At 37.0% G+C, this 21,915-nt stretch overlaps 3 protein-coding genes and 1 pseudogene across 6 annotated transcripts; 1 reads left to right on the top strand and 3 right to left on the bottom strand.

The window, feature by feature from the left end:
* Positions 1-699: 699 nt before the first annotated feature.
* On the bottom strand, positions 700-9,802 carry LOC103997486 (uncharacterized). Of its 3 annotated transcripts, XM_065168814.1 has the most exons (10): positions 9,631-9,802; positions 9,457-9,539; positions 9,272-9,359; positions 8,763-8,843; positions 6,364-6,397; positions 2,933-4,289; positions 2,751-2,844; positions 2,345-2,582; positions 1,100-1,219; positions 700-988 (listed from the first exon to the last, which is right to left on the bottom strand). In XM_065168814.1, exons 3-8 carry the CDS (start codon positions 9,349-9,351, stop codon positions 2,546-2,548), a joined length of 1,683 nt encoding a protein of 560 aa, XP_065024886.1. In that variant the 5' UTR covers positions 9,352-9,359; positions 9,457-9,539; positions 9,631-9,802; the 3' UTR covers positions 700-988; positions 1,100-1,219; positions 2,345-2,545. The 3 variants fall into 3 exon arrangements, with proteins under 3 accessions (XP_065024886.1, XP_009417001.2, XP_018674111.2); XM_009418726.3 differs by having other exon boundaries at positions 700-1,219; XM_018818566.2 differs by lacking the exon at positions 9,272-9,359 and having other exon boundaries at positions 700-1,219.
* Positions 9,803-10,047: 245 nt separating this feature from the next.
* LOC135649885 (uncharacterized) lies at positions 10,048-13,448 on the top strand. The gene is made up of 4 exons (XM_065168815.1): positions 10,048-10,193; positions 10,953-11,255; positions 11,794-12,033; positions 12,975-13,448. Exons 2-4 carry the CDS (start codon positions 11,004-11,006, stop codon positions 13,254-13,256), a joined length of 774 nt encoding a protein of 257 aa, XP_065024887.1. The 5' UTR covers positions 10,048-10,193; positions 10,953-11,003; the 3' UTR covers positions 13,257-13,448.
* A 1,290-nt stretch (positions 13,449-14,738) lies between these two features.
* On the bottom strand, positions 14,739-16,697 carry LOC135649884 (eukaryotic translation initiation factor 2A-like; annotated as a pseudogene).
* A 145-nt stretch (positions 16,698-16,842) lies between these two features.
* LOC103997488 (uncharacterized) lies at positions 16,843-21,337 on the bottom strand. Of its 2 annotated transcripts, none has more exons than XM_009418729.3 (7): positions 21,205-21,337; positions 20,168-20,341; positions 19,987-20,074; positions 19,485-19,559; positions 17,494-18,782; positions 17,314-17,407; positions 16,843-17,166 (listed from the first exon to the last, which is right to left on the bottom strand). In XM_009418729.3, exons 3-7 carry the CDS (start codon positions 20,064-20,066, stop codon positions 17,130-17,132), a joined length of 1,575 nt encoding a protein of 524 aa, XP_009417004.2. In that variant the 5' UTR covers positions 20,067-20,074; positions 20,168-20,341; positions 21,205-21,337; the 3' UTR covers positions 16,843-17,129. The 2 variants fall into 2 exon arrangements, with proteins under 2 accessions (XP_009417004.2, XP_009417003.2); XM_009418728.3 differs by having other exon boundaries at positions 20,168-20,326; positions 21,205-21,334.
* Positions 21,338-21,915: the final 578 nt, after the last annotated feature.

The following is a 21,915-nucleotide window of genomic DNA, read 5'->3' as shown; positions in this document are numbered from 1 at the left end:
AATTTCCTCCCCCCCCCACCTTTTCCCCTCCTTTTCATCCGAAAAAGCTCTTCCGGACGCCGCCGAAATGTGAGAGCACACGACGATCCCGTGCGGTGGGTAGTTCTTTCCGACCCGATCCATGACATGCTCGGCTCGATTACTCGTTCCGTGATTGGAAGATTCCAGTCGAGACGACGCAGCTCACCGCGGCGAAGACGGTTGGGGAGGGCAAAGTCGTTTCGGTTTCGAAACGGTGGGCCCGTCTCTGGTTACGTGCGCGCCAATTGCGGCCGTGACCCGGATCCTGGGCCGTCCGGTTCACGATAACGGTCGAGTAGGAGAACCGGTTTGCGACTTTGAATGTGCTGGGGGCACATCTTACCGGTGCCATGGGATCTGATATATCGTCGTAAATATAACTTTATATAGAATTATGATAAGATCACATTTAGTTTCATATAGATTAGCGGGTCAATGTTATTTTTTGTTCGATGCTTTTTAGGGCACAAAATCGTACTAAATCTCATCGATGATTCATTAAAAAATTCATTCTTTAAATCCCTAGAAGTACATACATTGTTATACATCCATCTTTGATGATAAAGAAAGGGTTGACAGCGTTTTAATAAACAAGCATCAAATGATCAAAAAAGATTATAATAATCTACCGAATTGGTATCCCAATACTGTTATCAATCTACACCATTTGGTCTCAACTGAAAAAAATAATAAATATTGATTAATATTGTATCATGTTAAGAACAAAATTAGCATTAGAATTAGAATCTGCAGCTCTTGGGATGTAAATATGACAAAAGAAATTGCACGCAGATGTGGAGTGGTGCCTTTGGGATTCTTCAAATGGCATCCGTCACATCCAGAATCTGTAGAACGGGTGGCGAAGTCCAGAAGAGACCTGCTAAGATTGCTCTGCGATCAGTGGATGCATGTGTTACATTGTTTGCATCCCGCTGCAACTATATTTTCTTGACAATTCATCCCAAGTCTGCAGTATTAAAAACAGATCTAAGATGACCATCATATTCCATGACAAAGTTATATAAGGACATGATTAGACGGGATTGGAGAAGAAAATTATCCTTTGCATCCCTCAGACCTATTAGTCCTTCCAGAAAGATCAATTTGTGCTTCGCACCAGATGGAATAAAGCAGGATTATGAGAGTCATTACAAATAGGGAATTAACAATTAGTCCCTTGAGTTTAGAGGTCGAGACCCTGTCAAGATAGAACCATTCATCCAAATATCAATGTATCTAAAATTATAATTCAACTTAGACTTTAACAAGTAGAAGTAGGCAACAGCAAAAGAACAATAGAAAATATATGGAAGATTAAATCCGAATAGAGGTGACAATCACAAGTGTCAGTTTTTTCTTCTATACATTCTGGACAGCAAAAGAATGGGCAAGAATACATTTAAGCATCACAATGAAAGAAAATGTTCTTCTGAGTTTGTTTCTTTTACATTTCAATATTCCTTCACTTTTGTATGCTACATGTTCCAGCCTAATTTGTGTTAAAGATCTTTTACTGTGTACTGTTGTATATCACATGAAATTGTTTTTGAAGAACAGAAAAATAAAAGATTTAATCTGAATTGATGATACCAGAGGATCTGTTACTTCACGATGAGCATGATGATATATTTAAGAGAATTTTACAAACTTTATAAACAAAACAGTATCATGAAATAACTTCTTATTATTTTCTTTAGTTGTTTTGAAACTTATGACTATGTACTGCTTACCTTACCTTATTAGTCTACATAGCCTAAGAGATCATATGTTTGATCATTTATGTTCATTGTTGATCCACAAGTGTTTTGCTCTCTTCATCACTCTGGCCCTGGGCCAAAGTAACACTGTTTTTCACTTCTACTAATCTTATATGACAATATGGCTAAATCAATCAGCTGGTTGACCCGACAGGTAATCAAATCCAACACTTAAACTTTGACTCGATAATTAATGATATAAGCAATACATTTTTCTCTCTCAAGGGAGGGTTATATGAACAAGGTCTCATTGGATATGGCTAGTGTACTTCCTAATAACCCCACTAATTTTCCTCCTTTCCAATTCCATCCTTTTTTTTCTCAACCTTCTTTTCTACTATGAGACCAAGGATTTGGGTTCTTCATCCCAGCTTCTGGTATATGCTATCTAAAATGTCAAATGTAAATTTTATCTTCTCACACATTCATTTCTTATAGATAAACTTCTGAAGGCATAAATTATATGAACATTTAATGTAATGTTTAAAGAAAAATTCAAAACAACAAAAGCACAAACAGTACATAAACCTACTGAACTTTATAGATAGATAGAGATATGAGTATACCAAGAGAGAGTGAGATTCAAGTCACCAGTGCATTAACTGGTTAAGAAAAATTATAGTTTCTCCAGTTGGGAATTTTTTATTTGAGTCCAAAATTTGGACTCCGAGGAGTGCATGATGTCATTGACTCCAGATGATCTCTGGTGTCTGCCAGCCACTATGCTCCTTTTATAAACTTGAATCACCTTGGGAAAGAAATCTAAATCAGCTCTCCATCAAATTCTTCACTCTTCTAATACAACTGCAGCATTAGCAAGATACAAAATAAGAAGCTCAAGATACAAAATAAGAAGCTAAAAATTCAGTTCCTCCCAAGCCAACTTAATCAGCATATGCAGAAATCAGAAATTCATTTGTGCCTTAATATTTAGATTGTGCATTATTTTGCTTAAGGTGAAGAAGGTGTAACCTCTTTGTCAAAGAAGGTACTAGCTCCTCAACAGTTTGAACAAAAATACGAGACCTTGTCTGCTCCTTCGAAGTTTTCAAAATATCCATGCCACCTGGTATGTTTATTGGACAACCAATGGCAGCTTCATTCAGTACAAATGCCTTACAAGAAGGAAACTGTCTTATGATAAACTTCCATACCTTGCAAATCTGCAGAAGCTAATGATCCACCATTCAAGTAAATTCTTGTTGACATATCTGCATCTAGGCCTTCTGTTTTTATTAATTTATCTAGCATAGAACCAATAAGTTTATAAGCAACCAATGCTGTCTCATCACAGATTTCTTGGACCGACTTTCTTCCCATGCTTCCTGTGTTTTGGGAAGTCCTTTCAGGAGTAAGCTTTTCTGACTCCTCAATACAAGGTTTCTCTATATCAATATCATTATCATGCTCAACTTCAGGCATCTTTGTGTTATTACCACTAATTTTATCAGCAGTCTCAGTGAGTAAAAAAGAGTTGCTACTAGTGGTGAATGATGTGGAGACGCCTCGTCCTGAATCCCCATTGGCTTCTGCTTCATAATTAGAGCAAGAACTATACATCTGCCCATTTTCATTGTCACCAAGACTCATAAAATAGTCAGTTCCAACAATACTAAAAGAATTAATGTTCTTGTCATCACCAAACCCCTTGAAACATTGTCTTGCATCATCACTCCGTCCTGAAAAAACCCTTGATGTAATTTGTTTAAGCTGACGGCTTGTGATCATTACGGCTTCAACCTCCTCTTCTATTGTCTCTTTAGAGAACACAAGAGTCTGACTTTGCATCTTCCTGTTTATAAAATCAATAGTTTTCAATGCTTCCTGTGTGATACTTGTTTCACTGCATTCGAACAAATATTCTATCAAGTATTTCCTTAGTGCATTCCTGAAACATTTTATAGGAACTTCAACTTTTGGATCCAGTAAAGTGTGCAAAGCTTTAAGCTCATCGTGTTTAACCTTCGGAAGCAACCAAAGGGCATTTATGATATCATTGTGCAAACCAACTGTCTCTGGTGGAAAGGGGTACAGCTCTGATGTTAGCATATCAATATGTCTAGATCTATGCTTGTAAGATAAATAAATAATGGACAATGCTTTAACTAATGGCTCTGGCAATGCATCCCCATTCTTGAGATTTGACAGCAATTTATTGAACCTTTTCTTCACCCGTTCAATAATCAAATCCCTCTTTCCAGTACACCGGGCAGGTGGAAATTGAGGGACCAGTGATACACCTCGAAGTTTTCTGCTTGTTGCAGCAAGCTCCTGATAGGACATTTCATCCAGCTCTACCAACATATTGGAAACAGATGAAAGACAAAGACTAGAGATATGAGCATTATGCAAAGACGGTGTCAACTGTTTCAATGGGAGACCATTATTGCACCTATTTTCCCCGTCATTTGTTTGAAAAAGTTGCAAGTAGTCCTGAACCACATGGTGGCTTTCACAACTACAACATGCAAAACTTCTTTCAACAGTAATCCTGACTGATTTACTGGTAACCTGGTAAATAAGTCATTTTAAGCAAACAGAAATTGGCAATGAATAATCATAGTAACGCCGAATGACTAGCTTGGTGATTGTCTAAAAGAATGACAGGAAATCAATGTTTTGCTGTCAAAGATCAATATACTAAAGGAAGTTTGATATTTCTCAAAACCATAAACTTTTGAAAGATATTAAAATAACTTCATGCAGGGAGAATTTGGTCTTCTAAATGCATTCATTATACATGCAATTAATACTAAATCAGCCAAGCCACTACATAATTACTGCCAAAAGTCATTAATTAATACCACGGAGAGCAAAATCCACCATATTATCTACATTCTTGAAAAGAAACCTAGATAGCTGATGTGTTAAAACTTTTCATGTACTGCATTTATGCACAACCACAAAGCATAATTCAAGGGCCTCAGTAGTTTCTAGTGGCATTCCTTTATTCCCAAATAAATGATTAGTTTCATTATCTGCAATGTAATTATTCTTTTTGGGTACTATTACAAGTTTTAAAAACACCACCAATGTTGACGCCAAATTCAAATGAAAAAGATGGAGGATTGTGTTAGGCCACTAATAACCAACATAAAACTGTGTCAAAAACTTACGAGCCTAGATCATAGCTCAATGGTAGGATTAGTATTAGCTCAACCCAAATTACACAATGAATGATTTAAGTTTGTAAGGAGGACTAAAAGACTGCTTTCTGCTAAATAGTAGAGTTGAACTTGTCTGGTCAAGTCTTGGGCTCCAGATGACGATTCACTCTTATGTATAGGCAGTAATGACAGGCTTCCTTTTACAATGGATAAAGAAATAAGAGAAACATGTTAAATGAAAACCACTACAGAAAATATTAAGTTCCTAGTCGTCTGGCAGGTCTTAGAAAATAAGACGAGCTGGCTACTTCCTCACTAAGCAGTTGTTGGATCAATGGAAAAAATACCATGTGGCTGTGCTCAAGAACACTTTGAAGAAGTTATGCCTAATAAATAAACAGATCAGCAAGATAATGCATAATTTTGCAACAAGCCTCTGTTGTGAACTATTTGACGTCAATTATATGGATCGTTTCCAACCAATTAGTTTTGCGGCTTTTGCCAACGGACAATCCTCCAATAACTAAAGATCCATTATATCTTAACCCATTATTTTTATTTCTTGTTTTTTTTCAAATTCTCCATTATCGTCTAAATTAAATACACACATCTTTCCTTATACTGCAGTTAAAATCTTGTTTCAACTTTCAAAATGTCTAAACTACCTTAAAATTTTGCTCACTGTGAACATAGACCCTCCCTAAATTCTGCACTGCCTGCAGCGTCAAACATTGTGCTGCTCTTCTTTTTCATGCTAACCAATTCCAATAATCGTATGTACTCCATTTACTAAAGCAATACACTTCAACATACTCATCTCCACCAAATATTAAAATGTATTCCATCTCATTTACTAAAGCAATACACCTCAGCATACACATCTCCACCACAAGTTAAAACTTTGCAGCCTTCAAGCCAATCTGAAGATGGCACCTAAGGGATTGATGGAAGTAGGCACTGAAAAGAGTTCATGGTAAGGCAAAAAAGAAAAACCTGTAGCCCTTCTGTCTGATAGGATGTTGGTGGTAGGTAAATGCATACACTAAAAATTACCCCTAAATAAACACGTGTAATATTTTTAGAAAATTTTCCTTTCCTCTTTAGTCATCTAGCATAATTTGTTCCAGCAAATCATGTCAATTGACATGATATTAGTGGTCTAATATGATGCGACACTAGCACGTCATGTCAGTTTAACCAATTCTGACCAATCCAAATTGCAAAATCCCTAGCCGACACTGAACATGATCCCAATCCTGCAAGTTCTTAGATCTAATATCAACTGCCTAGCAATGGAACAAATTGTCCTTCCTTTTACAGAAAATAAGCTTGATCCTGTTAGCTCCAGATAATAATTCCCATTTGTATGTGCAAGTGCTACTCGACTTGTGGTATCATGACTGACTTGAAGTATTAAGAAATTTTCATACTCTAGTATTAAGGTTATAACATATCAACTGATTAACATAGAAACTTACTTCATCATTCCGAACATATGACTCTAGTAAGTACCTGCACCAACAGCAGCAAATGACCATTAGTTTTGATAACCCATGCAATAATCATGGCAAAATATACAAAACTAAGTAAACATATATTGCAAGTTGAAACGATCAAGATATCCATATTCATGTAGATGAAAACTTATGTGGGAATAAAAAATACAGTAGAAAGATTATTCTCTGCATGCATGTAGCTTTTAGCAAAAGAGCTCTTAGATAGGAGAAAGCTAGAGGTAAACAAAAAGATGCTGAAGTGCAATATCACAAATATTGTGGCAAGATGTAACAGCAGAGGGTATTCATGATGAATAGCCAACTACCAAAAATTATTGCAGGTGCTATAAATCTAAAGCAGATCACTGGTACCGTAGTCTATTGTCAAACAAATCAAGTGATTTACTACATCAAATATTGAAAGACCAAATTTTCACATAGATAATAGAACTAAGCATGTATGTTTCATGTGAAGTGGTAATAATATATAATATCAAAATATAACCAGATATCCATTACTTATATAATGTCAAAATTGCAGAAGTGATATGATCATCCATCATCCACAATATGATAGTAAAAGCAAGGCCAGGGATGTAAAGCAAAGCAAGAATAAATATTTGGATTAAGAAACTATTCCATTTAAACTGGTTCAAATTGAATTGATTAACTTAGATCTAGAAATTTAATAAGAGTTAATTGCATTGGTTGGTTAAAAAGCTTCTTAATAGGGTACTATAAGCCCATTGTAGAGTGGCCAGAATAGTAGCCACCTATTATGATGGATGCCTAACAATGGTTTCACTGCACCTGCAATCTATAATTCACCCTTGCAAATAGCCATGGTGGTCTTCATTGTTGCTGCCACCTGCTATGACTACTTTTTAAGACCCAAGGACTGTTGTGTTGATTGGCATGTTGCAAAATATATTGCGACAAAGAAAAATACTGCTGCGTGTTATGTGAACCCATTCAAAGGTGTCCACATATTGCTAGGACAAGTTATGGTTTGTGTTAGGAGCATACTTGTGTCTGGGATATTGGAGTCCACAAAGTTAATGTTTTTAGGTAGACACAATTCTGATGTGCCCATAAACATGTGTACAAAAAGTGTTGTTTTTGTCATATGGTGTCACAATAGGCCAGTTACTGTTTTGTGATAGGATTTTATCCAATTATTGGCTGAAAAAATGGCATGGAAGGAATAAACTGTCAATTTCAATGCTCAGGAATCCCCAGGTGGCACATGGGAGAATATACTTCCCAAGTAGCACCTAGGAAGTGAGCACTATGTTCAAAGGATCGATAAGGTTTGATTTCCTACAAGGATGCAACTCCTGTAGGACAAACTTCAAAGAATTAATCTTTCTCCTATACGAGAGTTATCTTCTATGGACACACACCAAGTAAGCTGATGTTATGTCGAAAAATTATATAACCATGTCAATACAATTTGGATCTGCATACTCTTCATCTACAAGTTGTTATTGTACATTCATAATGAATATAACATAATTTTCTTGTACATTCATAATAAATATAACATAATCTACCAATGTATCATTTGACCTAGTTTCCAATGGTTTCTAGAAGATATCATCTGCTATAAGTTTCAAAGCATGATCAACGACGAGATTGGAAGTTTGGAAAAGAATATGGATAAAGAAGGATTGAGCCAAACTAAAATCCAAAAGTTAAAAAAATAAAACGGCATAAAAATTAGCTATACCCTTTATTTTCACTGTATCAAGGAGGAGAGTTTTATAAATAATATATTTAAAATATATTGAATGATATTCTACAATATAAAGGATGATACGAATGGAATAAAAGATGAAAAATGATCACAAAAATAAATATATGCGAAGTTATGAACAAGGAACAAAGAATGACATAAAGAACAAGGATAAAAATAAAAATTCAATAAAGATATAAAACAAAAGATTTAAAAAAATTGTAAAGTATAATCCATCCATACATGGTCATTAGCTATTAACTATTAGCTCCCATAGTACACTTGAAGAATAAATCTAGATCACCAAATTGTTTGTTGGAACATTTTAGGACAATTAACTGAAAGAGCTTGCCACAAACAAATCACTGGAAAAGGAAAGGATATGATAATAGTCCTCCTATAAAAGAACATTTGCTTAATCTAGCAAGTTTTCAGTTATAAATTGATAATTGATTAAACATGAACACCTCGATTAAAGAGATCCGAGGATTAAAAGTCTCGTTATTAGCAGTTTATTGCATTATTAGCTTACTTCTTTGCAATTTATGCATTTGGAGCAGGATTTAATTGTTTTGTATCATAATAAAAGATAGAATGTTAAAAAAAATGGGATAATCCTGTGGGCAATCATAATTAATGCACTTACAAGTCTGACAAAAATTTGGGTCTTTTAAACTTCTTTTGGCTCCCCTCAGATGTAGAAGCTAACAGTGATCCCATCAAAAATCTGCACAAAGTGTTGTGTCAGTAATAATAAGGAAAAATATCACACTTCAGGTTTTCACAAATCATGTGCACCTTTCATTTAGAAAAGATAAAAGCATGCACGTCCTAAGATAAATAAGGTTAGCTACCGACACTCGTTATAAACATTGCTTCATCAAGTGAATCAGATAGGATGATGAGGATCCTGCGCTTGCCGTAGAACCTCAAATCCAAACTTACTCTTAGACTACTCATATTGGGCATAATTTTATGTCCTTGGGACAACACTAAAAGAAATAATAACATATTAATTTGTTCAACATATATCTTTCATACTACCTTGTTTAAGTATAACCAAACAACATAATTCTAGTTAGTTAGAAATTTGGAAATTCAAAGGCCAACTAGTTCCTTTTTCTCTATTGTTTCCGTGAAGGTATTATGGCCAACCTCCTTTTCTTTGTGATCAGCTCTTCTTTGTTCCACATAAGAGACCATAACCTTTTCCCATCTTCAAAAGAAATATCCATCTTCAAATCTAGCGGAAAAAGTGACAGCCATACGAAAAAAATCAAAATATAAAATATAAATTACAAGGAAAAAAGGAAAATAAAACATTATAATGGATAATGCACCTTCTTCCTCTATTTGTTCTTCTTGCGTCACCCGCCGCCTGACGTAGCCAATGTCCAACGCTTAAACCCTAAAAGACAGAAATCTGAGAAACCATAAACAACCATTAGCAAACGAGACGAGAGACGGAAGGAAAGGGAGGAGACGGGAGGAGAAGCGATTAGTAAGAAGAGTACCGGCGAGAGGAGGCGACTTGTGCTGCGACAAAGGTGCCTTGCGGTAGCGGCCGAGAGGAGGTGGATCCCCGGCGATGTTGGCAGCGGCAGCAAAGAAAAAGCTAGGGCTCGTTCGTCGCTCGGTCACTTGGCCTTCGCGGCCTCCGCTTCTCTCTTTCATTCTTCTTCTCTCTTATATTAACGCATTGAGTCGACCGATTGTACCGAGTCGGATCGCGAGTCAACCTGAGTTCATTCTATTTACGTTTCGAGGCCGGGTCAACTCGCAAGACTTAATCCGGACCCTAAGATCGCACGATCCTACGGTCTGGATCGCGAGTTTGATAACCTTGTTCCTGACAAAAACTTATTCTGATCACGTGTATTACACGTGACAATAGCTAGCTTTTATCTCGCTATCTCCTGCTCACTCGAGCAAGTCCGCCGCCCCGACATCGGGAACCCCAGCGACTCCGCCCGTCCTCCGCCACTACTTGGCGTTGTCTCAACCGGCCTCCGCCACCTGTCCGATCCAAGGTGTGTTATCGCCTCCTCGTGGTGTCTCCGGTGATCCGCTGCATGAGGTAGTCTAGTCATTCACAGCACCTTGGAGTTCTTTGCGGGGTGTGGATAAGGGTCAGTACGGGATCCTATTTGGGCCTCGTTTCGCGGATCAATGGCTCCTTGGATTGTTGTTGAGGAGAGCTGGTAGCATATAGGGTTTCTTGTTTATATTTCTTTTCTTCTATATCAAGATTTTCCTTCGAAAAAACCCCTTCATTTGCTATTTGTATTTCCTTCGAACAAAGAAGCAATTCTCAACTCCAGTGAGACATAATTTAGTATGTCTTTCGGTGTTTAACTTCATTTTCTATTGCGTGGTTTGTTTAGTTTAATTGTAAGAAATATGAGATTTGTCTTTGGGTTTCAAAGGAATAACCAAATTTTGTTCCATCAATTTTGTTTTACTTGATCATGTTTTCAAGAATGTTGGTCCATCTTATCATGAGTGATGCCTTTTGAAACAATTATAATCACCTTTTATCTGTGACACATCTATGATCTGTAAGCCTGCATTTCATGCTCTTTGTTGTTAACAATACTTCCTTTTGGAGATTCACATATAAAAGTCTGTGGATTGCATGATATTTAAGAAGAATATCCAATTTTCTAATTTTACAATCGATGTAATTATTGCACTTACAATATGCTTCTTCTTTTTAGCTTTTACCAGCTTTTTTTTGTTAAGCTGAGACTGTCCCAGATTTTAGTAAGTTTTCATGGGTTGATGTAAGTTGTTGTTATGTCTTTAACTCTCCATTCCACCTTTGTTAATTTTACAGATATTTGCTGACTTCATTCGAGATTACTGGACTTTTGCTTTCTGGATTAGGATGAGTCATGTTCAATCTCTTTCTTCTCCTAATAGAGGTCTCCTTATTCGGCCGGATGCAAGACATGGAAGAAAATTTTCTTCCTTATCTCGGGCCTTATACTCAAATGCTACATACTTATATGCCTCTCCATCTATTGAGTTCTGTCAACACAAGGTGTTCCCGAGATTGATTCATAATGCACGAAAGAGTGGAAGATGTGCTCCAGTTTATGCATCTGGGAAAAAGGGAGACTCTAAGAGTGAAAACGAGGTAGGCTTTTTATGGTTGCAATATTATTTTTGTTTTAAAGTTGTAAGCATGTGTAGACTTTGGCAGCAAGGTATGTGCCTCATGCCATTCTGGCCGTGCTGCAAGGCCTCTGCCTTAGCTGGGCATGTGATGATCTCATATGTAAGCATATCATGTAGCATGCACCCCTGTGCTTGGCTCAGCTTGACAGGAAGCATGCAGAACTAGCAATCCTTGCTTATTGTCCACATACTCGAAGAAACTTTTCTTGTTTTTTTCCTTCTACATGTTCTGTTTTCACATTGTTGGGGATATTTAACCACTGATCATTTACTCTTTCTTTAGTCACCGTGTGATATAATCATTTTAGTTAACATGTTTACAAAGTACAAACCATGTGAAAAACTCTTTACTATGTATTGGAGTGGTGTTGTGTTTGTATAAACTTCAGCCGTTGGAGTAGGCAATCAGCTATGAGTTAGCATCTAATTTAATCGGAAATATCTTGTTTTGTTACCTAAATTGTGGCATACTTTATATGTTTTTGAATCTGGAGCAGCCTTTTTCATGGGAAACACTAAAGAAAGCTGTTGGAGGTTTTACTTTTAGGAGAGAGCTAACAGTGCAGGATATGTTGAGAGAGAGGGCACAGGAAAGGCAATTTGATGATGATGGAGGTGATGGAATATCTGGTGGCGGTGGTGGGGATGGTTCTGGTGGACCAGAAGATGAAGGTTTTGCAGGACAATTTGATGAACTCCTGCAGGTGATTATGGCAGTAATCGTTGTAGTGTTGCTGGTAAGCAATTCTTATCATTTTTGGCTAGTGTAGAAAACAATAGCTTCCGTAAATAATTACCTGGTGTTGTTTCTGATTATGTTACTCCATGTGCTGATTATGTATCTTGCAATTTGTTGAATTAAAATGTTTGATCATATTCTTGTTCTTTTTTCATATTTAACAAAAGAAAAAACTTTAAAAAGCCCATATTACAGTTTGAATACAAGTATGCTCCTTTTAGTGCAGTATTTCTATGCTCATCCCTTTGATTTCTGATAAGTTCCACTTTTTCTTTTAGTGTTGATTATTCATTATAATCGTGACACATCCTGATTGATCCTAAAGGATTGTAGGTTTCTCGTTTTTGTTAAAATTATTGTTCTAGATTTCATGATTTGAAGCTGGTAAATAGAAAGGAGGTTTGTTTTCCCTTTATTATCACCAGTTACTTTACTATTTTGTCTGATTGGTAAAGATATAATAAATTTGGAAACTTATTCAAGAATATGCGTCGCACCAGATTATGGCCATGTCCATGGTTTTTTAATCTTTTTTAGGTATTTTTCCCAAAACATATCACCACAAGAAACATATTACTAGGTATCGACAATCAAGTGTGGCACCTAGTAACTAAACTTTGATTAAATGGTCTTCTCTTGATTATACCCATTGTGCGCCTTTCACTTCATTTTTGCTTGATTAGAACTGCCTCGATAACAAGTTGATTCAAGACTGTGCTTTCACTTTATGGAAATTTTAGTAACTATCTCGAAAGAAAATATGATTTATCAGAATTTATAAAGAATTAAATGGATCTACCTCCATCAAGAAGTCTAGCCTTACATGTTGGAGTTGTGGTGGATCATTCTGTCATCAGGGTTAATTTCTGTATTATCCGTTGTATGTCGTACCTTTCTAAACCAAACAAATCCCTTGATAATATCTGTTTGGCATTGCAGTATGTCCTAATGATCAGTGGCGAGGAAATAACACGTCTTGTCAGGGACTATATCAAGTATCTTTTTGGAGCTAAAGCCAGTGTCCGCTTGACACGTGCTATGAAGAAATGGCGCAAGTTCTACCGGAGTGTTGCTCGGAAAGGAGTGGTGAGAAAGGATTGGTTGGAACGTGAGATTGTTGCAACGCCAACATTGTGGCACAATCCTAAGTGGCTGGCGTTTGTAGTGCGGACTTGCTATGAGAGATACGGGGAAGAGAGATACGGGGAAGAAAGTGATTGAAATTATTGTCTGTTTACATCCATTTTGAGAGTACCGAATCTTAGTTTATGTAAGAAAATGGAGACAATCCCTTCAAGTATTCTTGTTGTTCAACTTGTTAAAGGAGTTCACCCACACTTTGTATTCGTCGTAATCAATGATACACTTAGTTTCACTTTCATCAACAAATTGTATGGATGTGGCTTTTGATGATCTGAATGAGTTTGTAATATATATGAATCTGGAAAACATAATTAGTTGTTGCTTTCAGTTTTATAAACATAATATAAACATAACAGCAGGTGAAAGTCTTGGGCTCATAACATGCTCCAGTGCATTAAATCTTTTCTTGAGCATGATTTTTTAGACAGCTTACTGGTGCTGATTTCAATATATATGCTTGTATAGAACTCTCCTAACTCGACTATGAACACGGTTTAAGAATTTATCTGGATATATGGAAACATTCATCCCTGGTAGCAGCAGATTAATTCATACCTAGAGACAGGCTCAGCATCCATGTTTAGCATGTCTGTTTTAGCAGTGTAGAAGGCCACCAAGTTGAGGAGGAGGGATTATGGAAGCACCACAGATTTATTTCGCCTCACAAGGATGTCATCAATCATGAAGCTTTAAACAAATGAAACCAGTGAAGCTAAATAGTCTGTAGAAGAAAACCAAGAAGCTCTGGGGGAAATAGCAGTTCATAGATGTCATAGTTCATTTTTCTTGATACAGGGATATTCTTGCAACTCACTCTAATTGCTCACAAAGATGATGCTGGTGAAAGAGCTCTGGTTACAAAGGTAAAATGATTTCCTCTTCCTGAATGAAGTATTCGATCCATACAAGACATTTGCAAATTTGTAGTTACAGTCTCAATTGCCATCCAATTGATTTCTGTCACCCCCTGGTAGTACCATGGAGAAGTTTGCCCTATTCTCATGATGTTTCTTTCTTGTATCACACAGGTACCTGTGATACAAGCATCAATGACATGATGCTTCTTTCTTGCACTATTCTCAGCTAAACCTCCCACTACAGTAATCATAAGCATCAATGACATGGCAAAATAGGATATGCCCATCAACAGGTAATTCTTTCTTAATTAAGCCCTCTGCTCTAACATTAATTGTCATGACCTGACGGAAAAAAACACTGACACATTAACTTGGGTTGAAGCTTTTTTTTTTTTCTTGTTCCAGATTCATCGAGTTAATGTGTCAGTTATCTTGAAATATAACAAGTTAGTAGCATTCATCCTCACTAGACTCAACAGAAAAACCTTAATGCAAGCTCATATCATAGCAAAATAATTAAGGGTAAACTTATTTGTGAATTCCTAAGAAGGACAGACAAAATTACTGTTGAAATGCTACCAAGGAATACCACCACTTTGTGAATCAACCAATCAAGCAATATACAGAAGCCTTTGTGTAAATACATATGCAACAAGCAACTGATGTCATATAACAAACAGAATAAATGCATTCACCATTCCTCTAACATACCATGTCACCAGATAAATTACCAAAGCCAGCCAAACATATAATGCGATAAAAAGAGAAGTTAAGGACATAAGAATGAGCCGATGTGCAAAGTAACTCACTTACTGATTTGCTCGATAACTAATAAAAAAGAGCCTTCTATCAACATAACCACAAATAACAAGCCAACTGGATTGATAACTAAAGGATACATATTCCATCCAGGTTGAATCTGATTGTGTTGTGAGGAACTTGACCAAGCTCGACCAAAGGATTGCATTTCCTATCAAATATTGTTGCTCTTGCAGGCATAACTGGGATTAGTGAAGGATCACAACAGAAGCAAGAAGCAAAAACAAACCCCAAATGACCAATGTGCAGAAGAAAACTAGGCCACAAGAAGCACAAGAAGGATACATCCATAAACAAATGCAAACTCCAAACCTGAACAACACCACTGAACATCATGCACAGTGCCATTTTATTACAATCAATCACACCAGTCTGACTTTGCTAATTCTAGGGATTATAAGATTTGAGAAACCCAACTGAAAACTTAGAAAGAGAAACAAGTCCCTCATGGCTTCCATCAGTTGTTAAATAGTTCGATTTAGACTCACCATAGCAACTCTGGTTGCTTTTATCAACATCAGATTAAGCAACTGCTAGAACTCCAGAAGAAATCTTATTCCAATGGAATGCCACCGTGAAACAGCAAAAGAAACTCCATCTTGCAATGGGCTGAGATTGTGCATCCTTATAACAATAAAAGATTTGAACACTGGTAGGAATACCCTGAGCGAGAAGACAAAATGTTATCAGAACCAAATTTTTGCATAAATATTGCCTAGATAGATTAGGATTAACAAACTTTGATTCTGGTACAAATGCTGCAATGTAAGACCCAGAAGTCTTTGACAGCTCAGTTGCAGCAACAACAGGTGGTCTTAACCTATAAATGGTTCCTTTAGAAAAATCCTTCAGTCAAGGAACTGAATCTCATTTGTTGCCACTCGACAGGCAACAGATTCATCAGAGCTGAATATAATTGATGGCCTGAGAATTTAATTAATATCAAATAATCATTTCACATATTCTACCATCTACATAAGAAAGAGACTCACAGATCCAAACCATGTGTACTTAGACATGTTATTTTGGAAATGCTGATACATAGATGCACTAGTGTGGACTTTCCACAGCACAACATTCTTATCCAGTGGTGTAGTGGATTTATGGAATGTCTGGAGATACCATCCCTTCTTGCTGCCACTTTGTCTCCATGTGGGAACTATCTCAAAGGATCTGCAGTGAAACTACAACAATCTTGAACACTGATGGCAGAGTTGCTTTTGGTCACCACAAGCCTAGATCTATCTCTGCTGAACCTTGCAGCAGAGCAACGAACCCTCTCAAGTTTGACAAGTGGTTGACTGTTGCTGAATGAAGGTCCTTTCCGTATGGAGAACGCTTCTGGTTCTCGAGCTTGAGTAACCAAAACTAACACAAACAAAGATATAATGATGCAATGATAATAAACAGGTATAAAGCAGTAAAAGCATACCTAGTATCTCCATTGCTGGTGATTGAACAAGAGAGACACTGGAACCTAAGTCTGTATTAAACTTCAAAGGTTCACGGTAAGAAGTCGATCTGCAGCTTTAAGAAGCTCTTGTATCTTGCAAACATTATCAGGGATTCAGTACCTGCTCCATGTAAGTTCAAATGAAGAGAACCATTTGAAGGCAAAGTAACAAACATTTACTGAGAAATATACAACATAACAGATTCTGTTGGTCAAAGAAAGATGTCCAGAAGATTTGGCAGTTTGTACCGGAAATGTCCAAGTTTAGGTGCTAGAAACAAATAAGAACAGCAAGCAAAAGAATCATCGGTTCATGTCATCTAGTACTAGTCAATTGTATGCAAAAGGGTGGATAGACCCTCGGACATTTGTTCCAGTACCATATAGGCAATTCATGACCGGAATTCCATAAAACTCAAAGTTCATTGCTACTGCAACAAAGCCACTATGTTTTCGATCAGAAGAAGATATTACTATGTTCATCGTATCATGCATCAAACCTGACAAAGGCATAAATTCTATGAACACTTAAATGTATGTCTAAAGAAAAATTCAAACAAACAAAAGCAAAAACAGTACATAAACCTACTGAACTTTACAGATAGATAGAGAAATGAATAGACAGTGAGAGAGTGAGATTCAAGTCACCAGTGCATTAACTGGTTTACAAAAATTATAATTTCTCCAGTTGGGAATTTTTTATTTGATTCCAATTTTGGACTCGAGAAGTGCACGATGTCATTGACTCCAGATGATCTCTGGTGTCTGCCAGCAACTATGCTCCTTTTACAAACTTGAATCATCTTGGGAAAGAAATCTATATCAGCTCTCCATCAAATTCTTCACTCTTCTGATACAACTGCAGTATTAGCAAGAGTCAAAATGAGAAGTTAAAAATCCAGTCCCTCTCAAACCAACTTAGTCAGCAAATGCAGAAATCAGAAATTCATTTGTGCCTCACTATTTAGATCCAGTATTATTTTGCTTAAGGCAAAGAAGACAATACCTCTTTGTCAAAGAAGGTATTAGCTCCTCAACAGTTCGTACAAAAATAATAGACCTCATCTGCTCTTTCGAAGTTTTCAACATATCTTTGGCACCTGGTATGTTTATTGGACAACCGGGCAGCATCATTTAGTACGAATGCCTTACAAGAAGGAAACTATCTTATTATAAACTTCCATACCTTGCAAATCCGCAGAAGCTGATGAGCCACCATTCAAGTAAATTCGTGTTGACATATCTGCATGCATACCTTCTGTTTTTAATAATTTATCTAGCATAGAGACAATAAGTTTATAAGCAACCAATGTTGTCTCATCACAGATTTCTTCGACTGACTTTACTCCCATATTTCCTGTGTTTTGGGAAGTCCTTTCAGGAGTAAACTTTTCTAACTCCTCAATACAAGGTTTCTCTATGTCAATTTCATTGTCATGCTCAACTTCAGGCTTCGTTGAGCTATTACCACTAGTTTGATTGCCAGTCCCAGTGACTAAAAAAGAGTTGCTACCAGTGGTGAATGATCTAGAAACGCCTGGTCCTGATTCCCCAGTAGCTTCTGCTTCATAATTAGAGCAATAACTGTACATATGGTCATGTTCATTGTCACCAAGACCCATGAAATAGTTGGTTCCAACCATATTAAAAGAATTAATGTTTTTGTCATTACCAAACCCCACAAAACATTGTTTGTCACTTCGTTCTGAAAAAACGCTTGATATCATTTGTTTAAGCCAACGACTCATGATCAATGCAGCTTCAACCTCCTCTTGTATTGTCTCTTTAGAGAACACAAGAGTCTGACTGTGCATCTTCCTGTTTATAAAATCAATGGTTCTCAAGGCTTCCTGTGTGATACTTGTTTCGCTACATTCAAACAAATATTCCATCAAGTATTTCCTGAGCACATTCCTGAAACACTTTAGAGGAACTTCAGCTTTTGGATCCATTAATGCATGCAATGCTTTCAGCTCATCATGTTTAACCTTCGGAAGCAACCAAAGGGCATTCATGATATCATTTTGCAAGTCCACTGTCTCTGGTGGAAAGGGGTAAAACTCTGATGTTAGCATATCAACATGTCTGGATCTATGCGTGTAAGACAAATAAATAATGGACAATGCTTTAACTAATGGCTCTGGCAACGCATCCCCATCCTTGAGTTTTAACAGCAATTTATTGAATCTTTTCTTCACCCGTTTAATTAGCAAACCTCTATTTCCAGTACACCGAGCAGGTGGAAATTGAGGGAGCAGTGATACACCTCGAAGTTTTCTGTTTGTTGCAGTAAGCTCCTGATAGGACATTTCATCCAGCTCTTCCAACATATTGGAAACTGATGAAAGACAAAGACTAGAGGTGGGTGTGTAATGCAGAGACTTGTCATCATGATAATTTATTGGGTTTCCAATAATATTTGTCAACTGTTCTGATAGCAGGTCATCATTCCTAACATATGACTCTAGTAAGTACCTACATCAACAGTAGAAAATGACTGTTAGCTTTGATAACCCATGAAATAATTCTGGCAAAAGATACAAAACTAAGTGTACATATATTGCAAAAGATGAAATGATCAAATCCAGCATCAAGTAGATTAAGAATTATGTGGAAAAAAGAACTTCGGTAGAAAGATCATTCTCAGCATGCTGGTAGCTTTTAGCAAAACAGCTATCAGAGCGAAGAAAGCTAGAGGTAAACAAAAAGATGGTGAAGTTCAATATCACAAATAGTGTGGCATGATGTATAGAAGAGGGTATTGATGACAAATAGCCAATTATAAAAAATCATTGCAGAAGCTATAAATCTACAGCAGATTACTGATACATAACTGTAGTCTATCATTAAACAAATCAAGTGATTTACTACATCAAATATCGAAAGACCCAAACACTCACATAGATTATACAACTAAGCATGTAAAGAGATCTGAGTATATGTGGACACCTTGATAATTGATTAAATGTGGACTCCACGAGTAATAAAGAGATCTGAGGATTAAAAGTCTTATTATTAGCAGTATTTCACTATTATTTCTTTGCAATTTATGTATTTGGAGTCATATTTAATCATTTTACATCATCCTAAGACACAATGTTCAAAGACAGTGAGATGAACCTGTAGATAAGAAACAATAAGAGCAATCAATAAGGCCATCATAATTAATGCACTTACAATTCTGTCAAAAGTTTGGGTCTTTTATGCTTCTTTGGGCTCCCTTCAGATGTAGAAGCTGATCCCATCAAAAATCTGCACAAAGTGTTCTGTCAGTTATAACAAGGAAGAATATTAAACTTCAAGTTTTCACAAACCATAATAAAAAAATACTCCATCAAATCCATAGTAACACTTCCCAATATAAAAAGGTTAGCTACTAACACTCGTCATAAGAAATACTTCATCAAGTGATTCAGATATTACAATGAGGATCCTATGCTTGCTCTAGTATCTCAAATCCATACTTACTATCAGACTACTCATATTGGGCATAATTTTATGTCCTTTGTACAACACTAAAAAAATAATAACACATTAATTTATTGAACATATATCTTTCATATAACCTTGGTTACGTATAACCAAACAAGTTAATTCTAGTAGATTAAAAGTTTGGCAATTCAAAGGACAACACTAGTTCCTTTTTCTCGATCATTCCCATCAAGGTATTATGTCCAACCTCCTTTTCCTTGTGATCAGCTCTTCTTTGTTCCACATGAGAGACCATAACCTTTTCCCATCTTCAAAAGAAATATCCATCTCCAAACCTAGCAAAAAAGTGGCAGTCATATGACACGATCAAAATAAAGAACATAAAATACAAGGAAAAAAAGTAAAGAAAACATTAATAATGAAAGTACCTTCTTCCTCTCTTAGTTCGTCCACCCCTCGTGTCACCCGCCGCTGATGTCACCAATGCCTGCCACTTAAACCCTCAAAGGCAGAATAGAGGGCTTGGTGGTCAAGCAGACGATTTAACTCGCTGGTCGAATTTATCGTTGCAGCTTCAACTCAACTTTCTGTGGCAGAATATTCTTGTTTAGAGATTCATATGAAAACTGTCAGTGGATTGGCTGATGTTTAAGAAGAATATCCAATTTTCTAATTTTACAATCAATATAATAATTGCATTTACAAAATGCTTTTTCTTCTTTTCAGATTTTACCAGCTTTTTTAGTTAAGTTGAGATCAATCTATTTCTTCTCCTTATAGAGGTCTCCTTATTGGGCCCAATGTAAAAAATGGAAGAATTCCTCCTTATCTCGGGCCCCAATGAATTCTGTCATCGCAAGGTGTTCCCAAGATTGATTCATAAAACAAGGAAGAAGGAAAGATGTACTCCAATTTATGCATCTGGGAGAAAGGGAAACTCTAGGAGCAGTGTTGTCAGGCGCTAGTAGTTTGCCCAAGCAAAGCTACTAGACAAAACATGAATTTTATCATCACTAAATCATCAAATTACATTCATTTACCCATCTATAAAGCATTAATAATAACAGAAATAACAAAAAAAAGAAAATTAACATCAAAAGTCCAAGTATTTCGACAAGAATTCTAGCAGTGATAATTTAAAATCCTAGGCAAATTAGCAGTGACAAATTAAGTAACGCATTTCGATGACCCATGGAGACTGTCGGGGAGAGAAAGAAGCAAGGAGAGGAGAAAGCTGGCTGGGAGCAAGGGAAGGAGCTGGGGAAGAAGCAGAGAAGGAAAGAAGAAGAGGAGAGGGGAGCGGGCACCGTCGGTCGTCCGTGCTGTTGAGAGCCCCGCGAGAGAGAGGGGGACGGGCGGCCGAAGGGGGGAGAGGGAAGGTGACTCTGTATGGGAGAAGCCGAGATCGGGGGGAAGGGGGCTGTACCACTTGCCTTCAAGGAGAGAGAGAGAGAGAGAAGGGTACCTCTGGTGGATACAACGCGGCAGGGAGCGCGAGGACCGGGCACCGGCGGAAGGTGGAGAGAGAGACGGAGGCACCGCCGACTTGCACGCGCGAAAACGGGATCCGGCCGCGACGACTTGGTTAAACCGTTAACGGAGGGGTCACACGCGGCGCGCGGCGCGAGGGGCTTTAATAAGTCGAGTTAGCTGAACCGAATCAATCAATTCGGGTTCGACTCAAACTCAATTAAACTGATTTGAGCCGTATTAGAGAAGTGTTTGACTCGGATCGATGCATGTAGTCTGTCTGATACAATGGTTCGGTTCGAAGTAATTCTCCGGTTCAGCCTGGTTCGATTCAATTCCATCGAGCCCAAGTAGCGATGCGTCGTTTCGGCTCAGCTAAACGTAAAGCAATTATTCACATCCTCAATATTATCGTTTTATCTTTTTCTTGAGAATAAAAATTTTAATTAATTAATTAATTTTATTTTTTGGGGTTCGAAAAGCCCCAATTTGATTCAAATTAAATCGAAAAGGATGTCCCATCTAAAAAAAAACTTGGACTTCTTCTTTCTCAATATTACTGTGAATTCTTCTTCTTTATGATTCAATTTTTATTTATTTTGATTCGATTAAGATCGGACCAAATTGTGTAAAGAACATGGAAGACGAAAAACAAAATATTTATGAAGTAAGGGAGACGTAACAAAAAGTATAAAGATAATATTTT

Source organism: Musa acuminata, chromosome BXJ3-9 (assembly GCF_036884655.1).
Source record: "Musa acuminata AAA Group cultivar baxijiao chromosome BXJ3-9, Cavendish_Baxijiao_AAA, whole genome shotgun sequence".
NCBI classification, from domain to species: domain Eukaryota; kingdom Viridiplantae; phylum Streptophyta; class Magnoliopsida; order Zingiberales; family Musaceae; genus Musa; species Musa acuminata.
The sequence above is the reverse complement of the archived record's forward strand: the minus strand, read 5'-3'. Positions and strand labels throughout refer to the sequence as shown.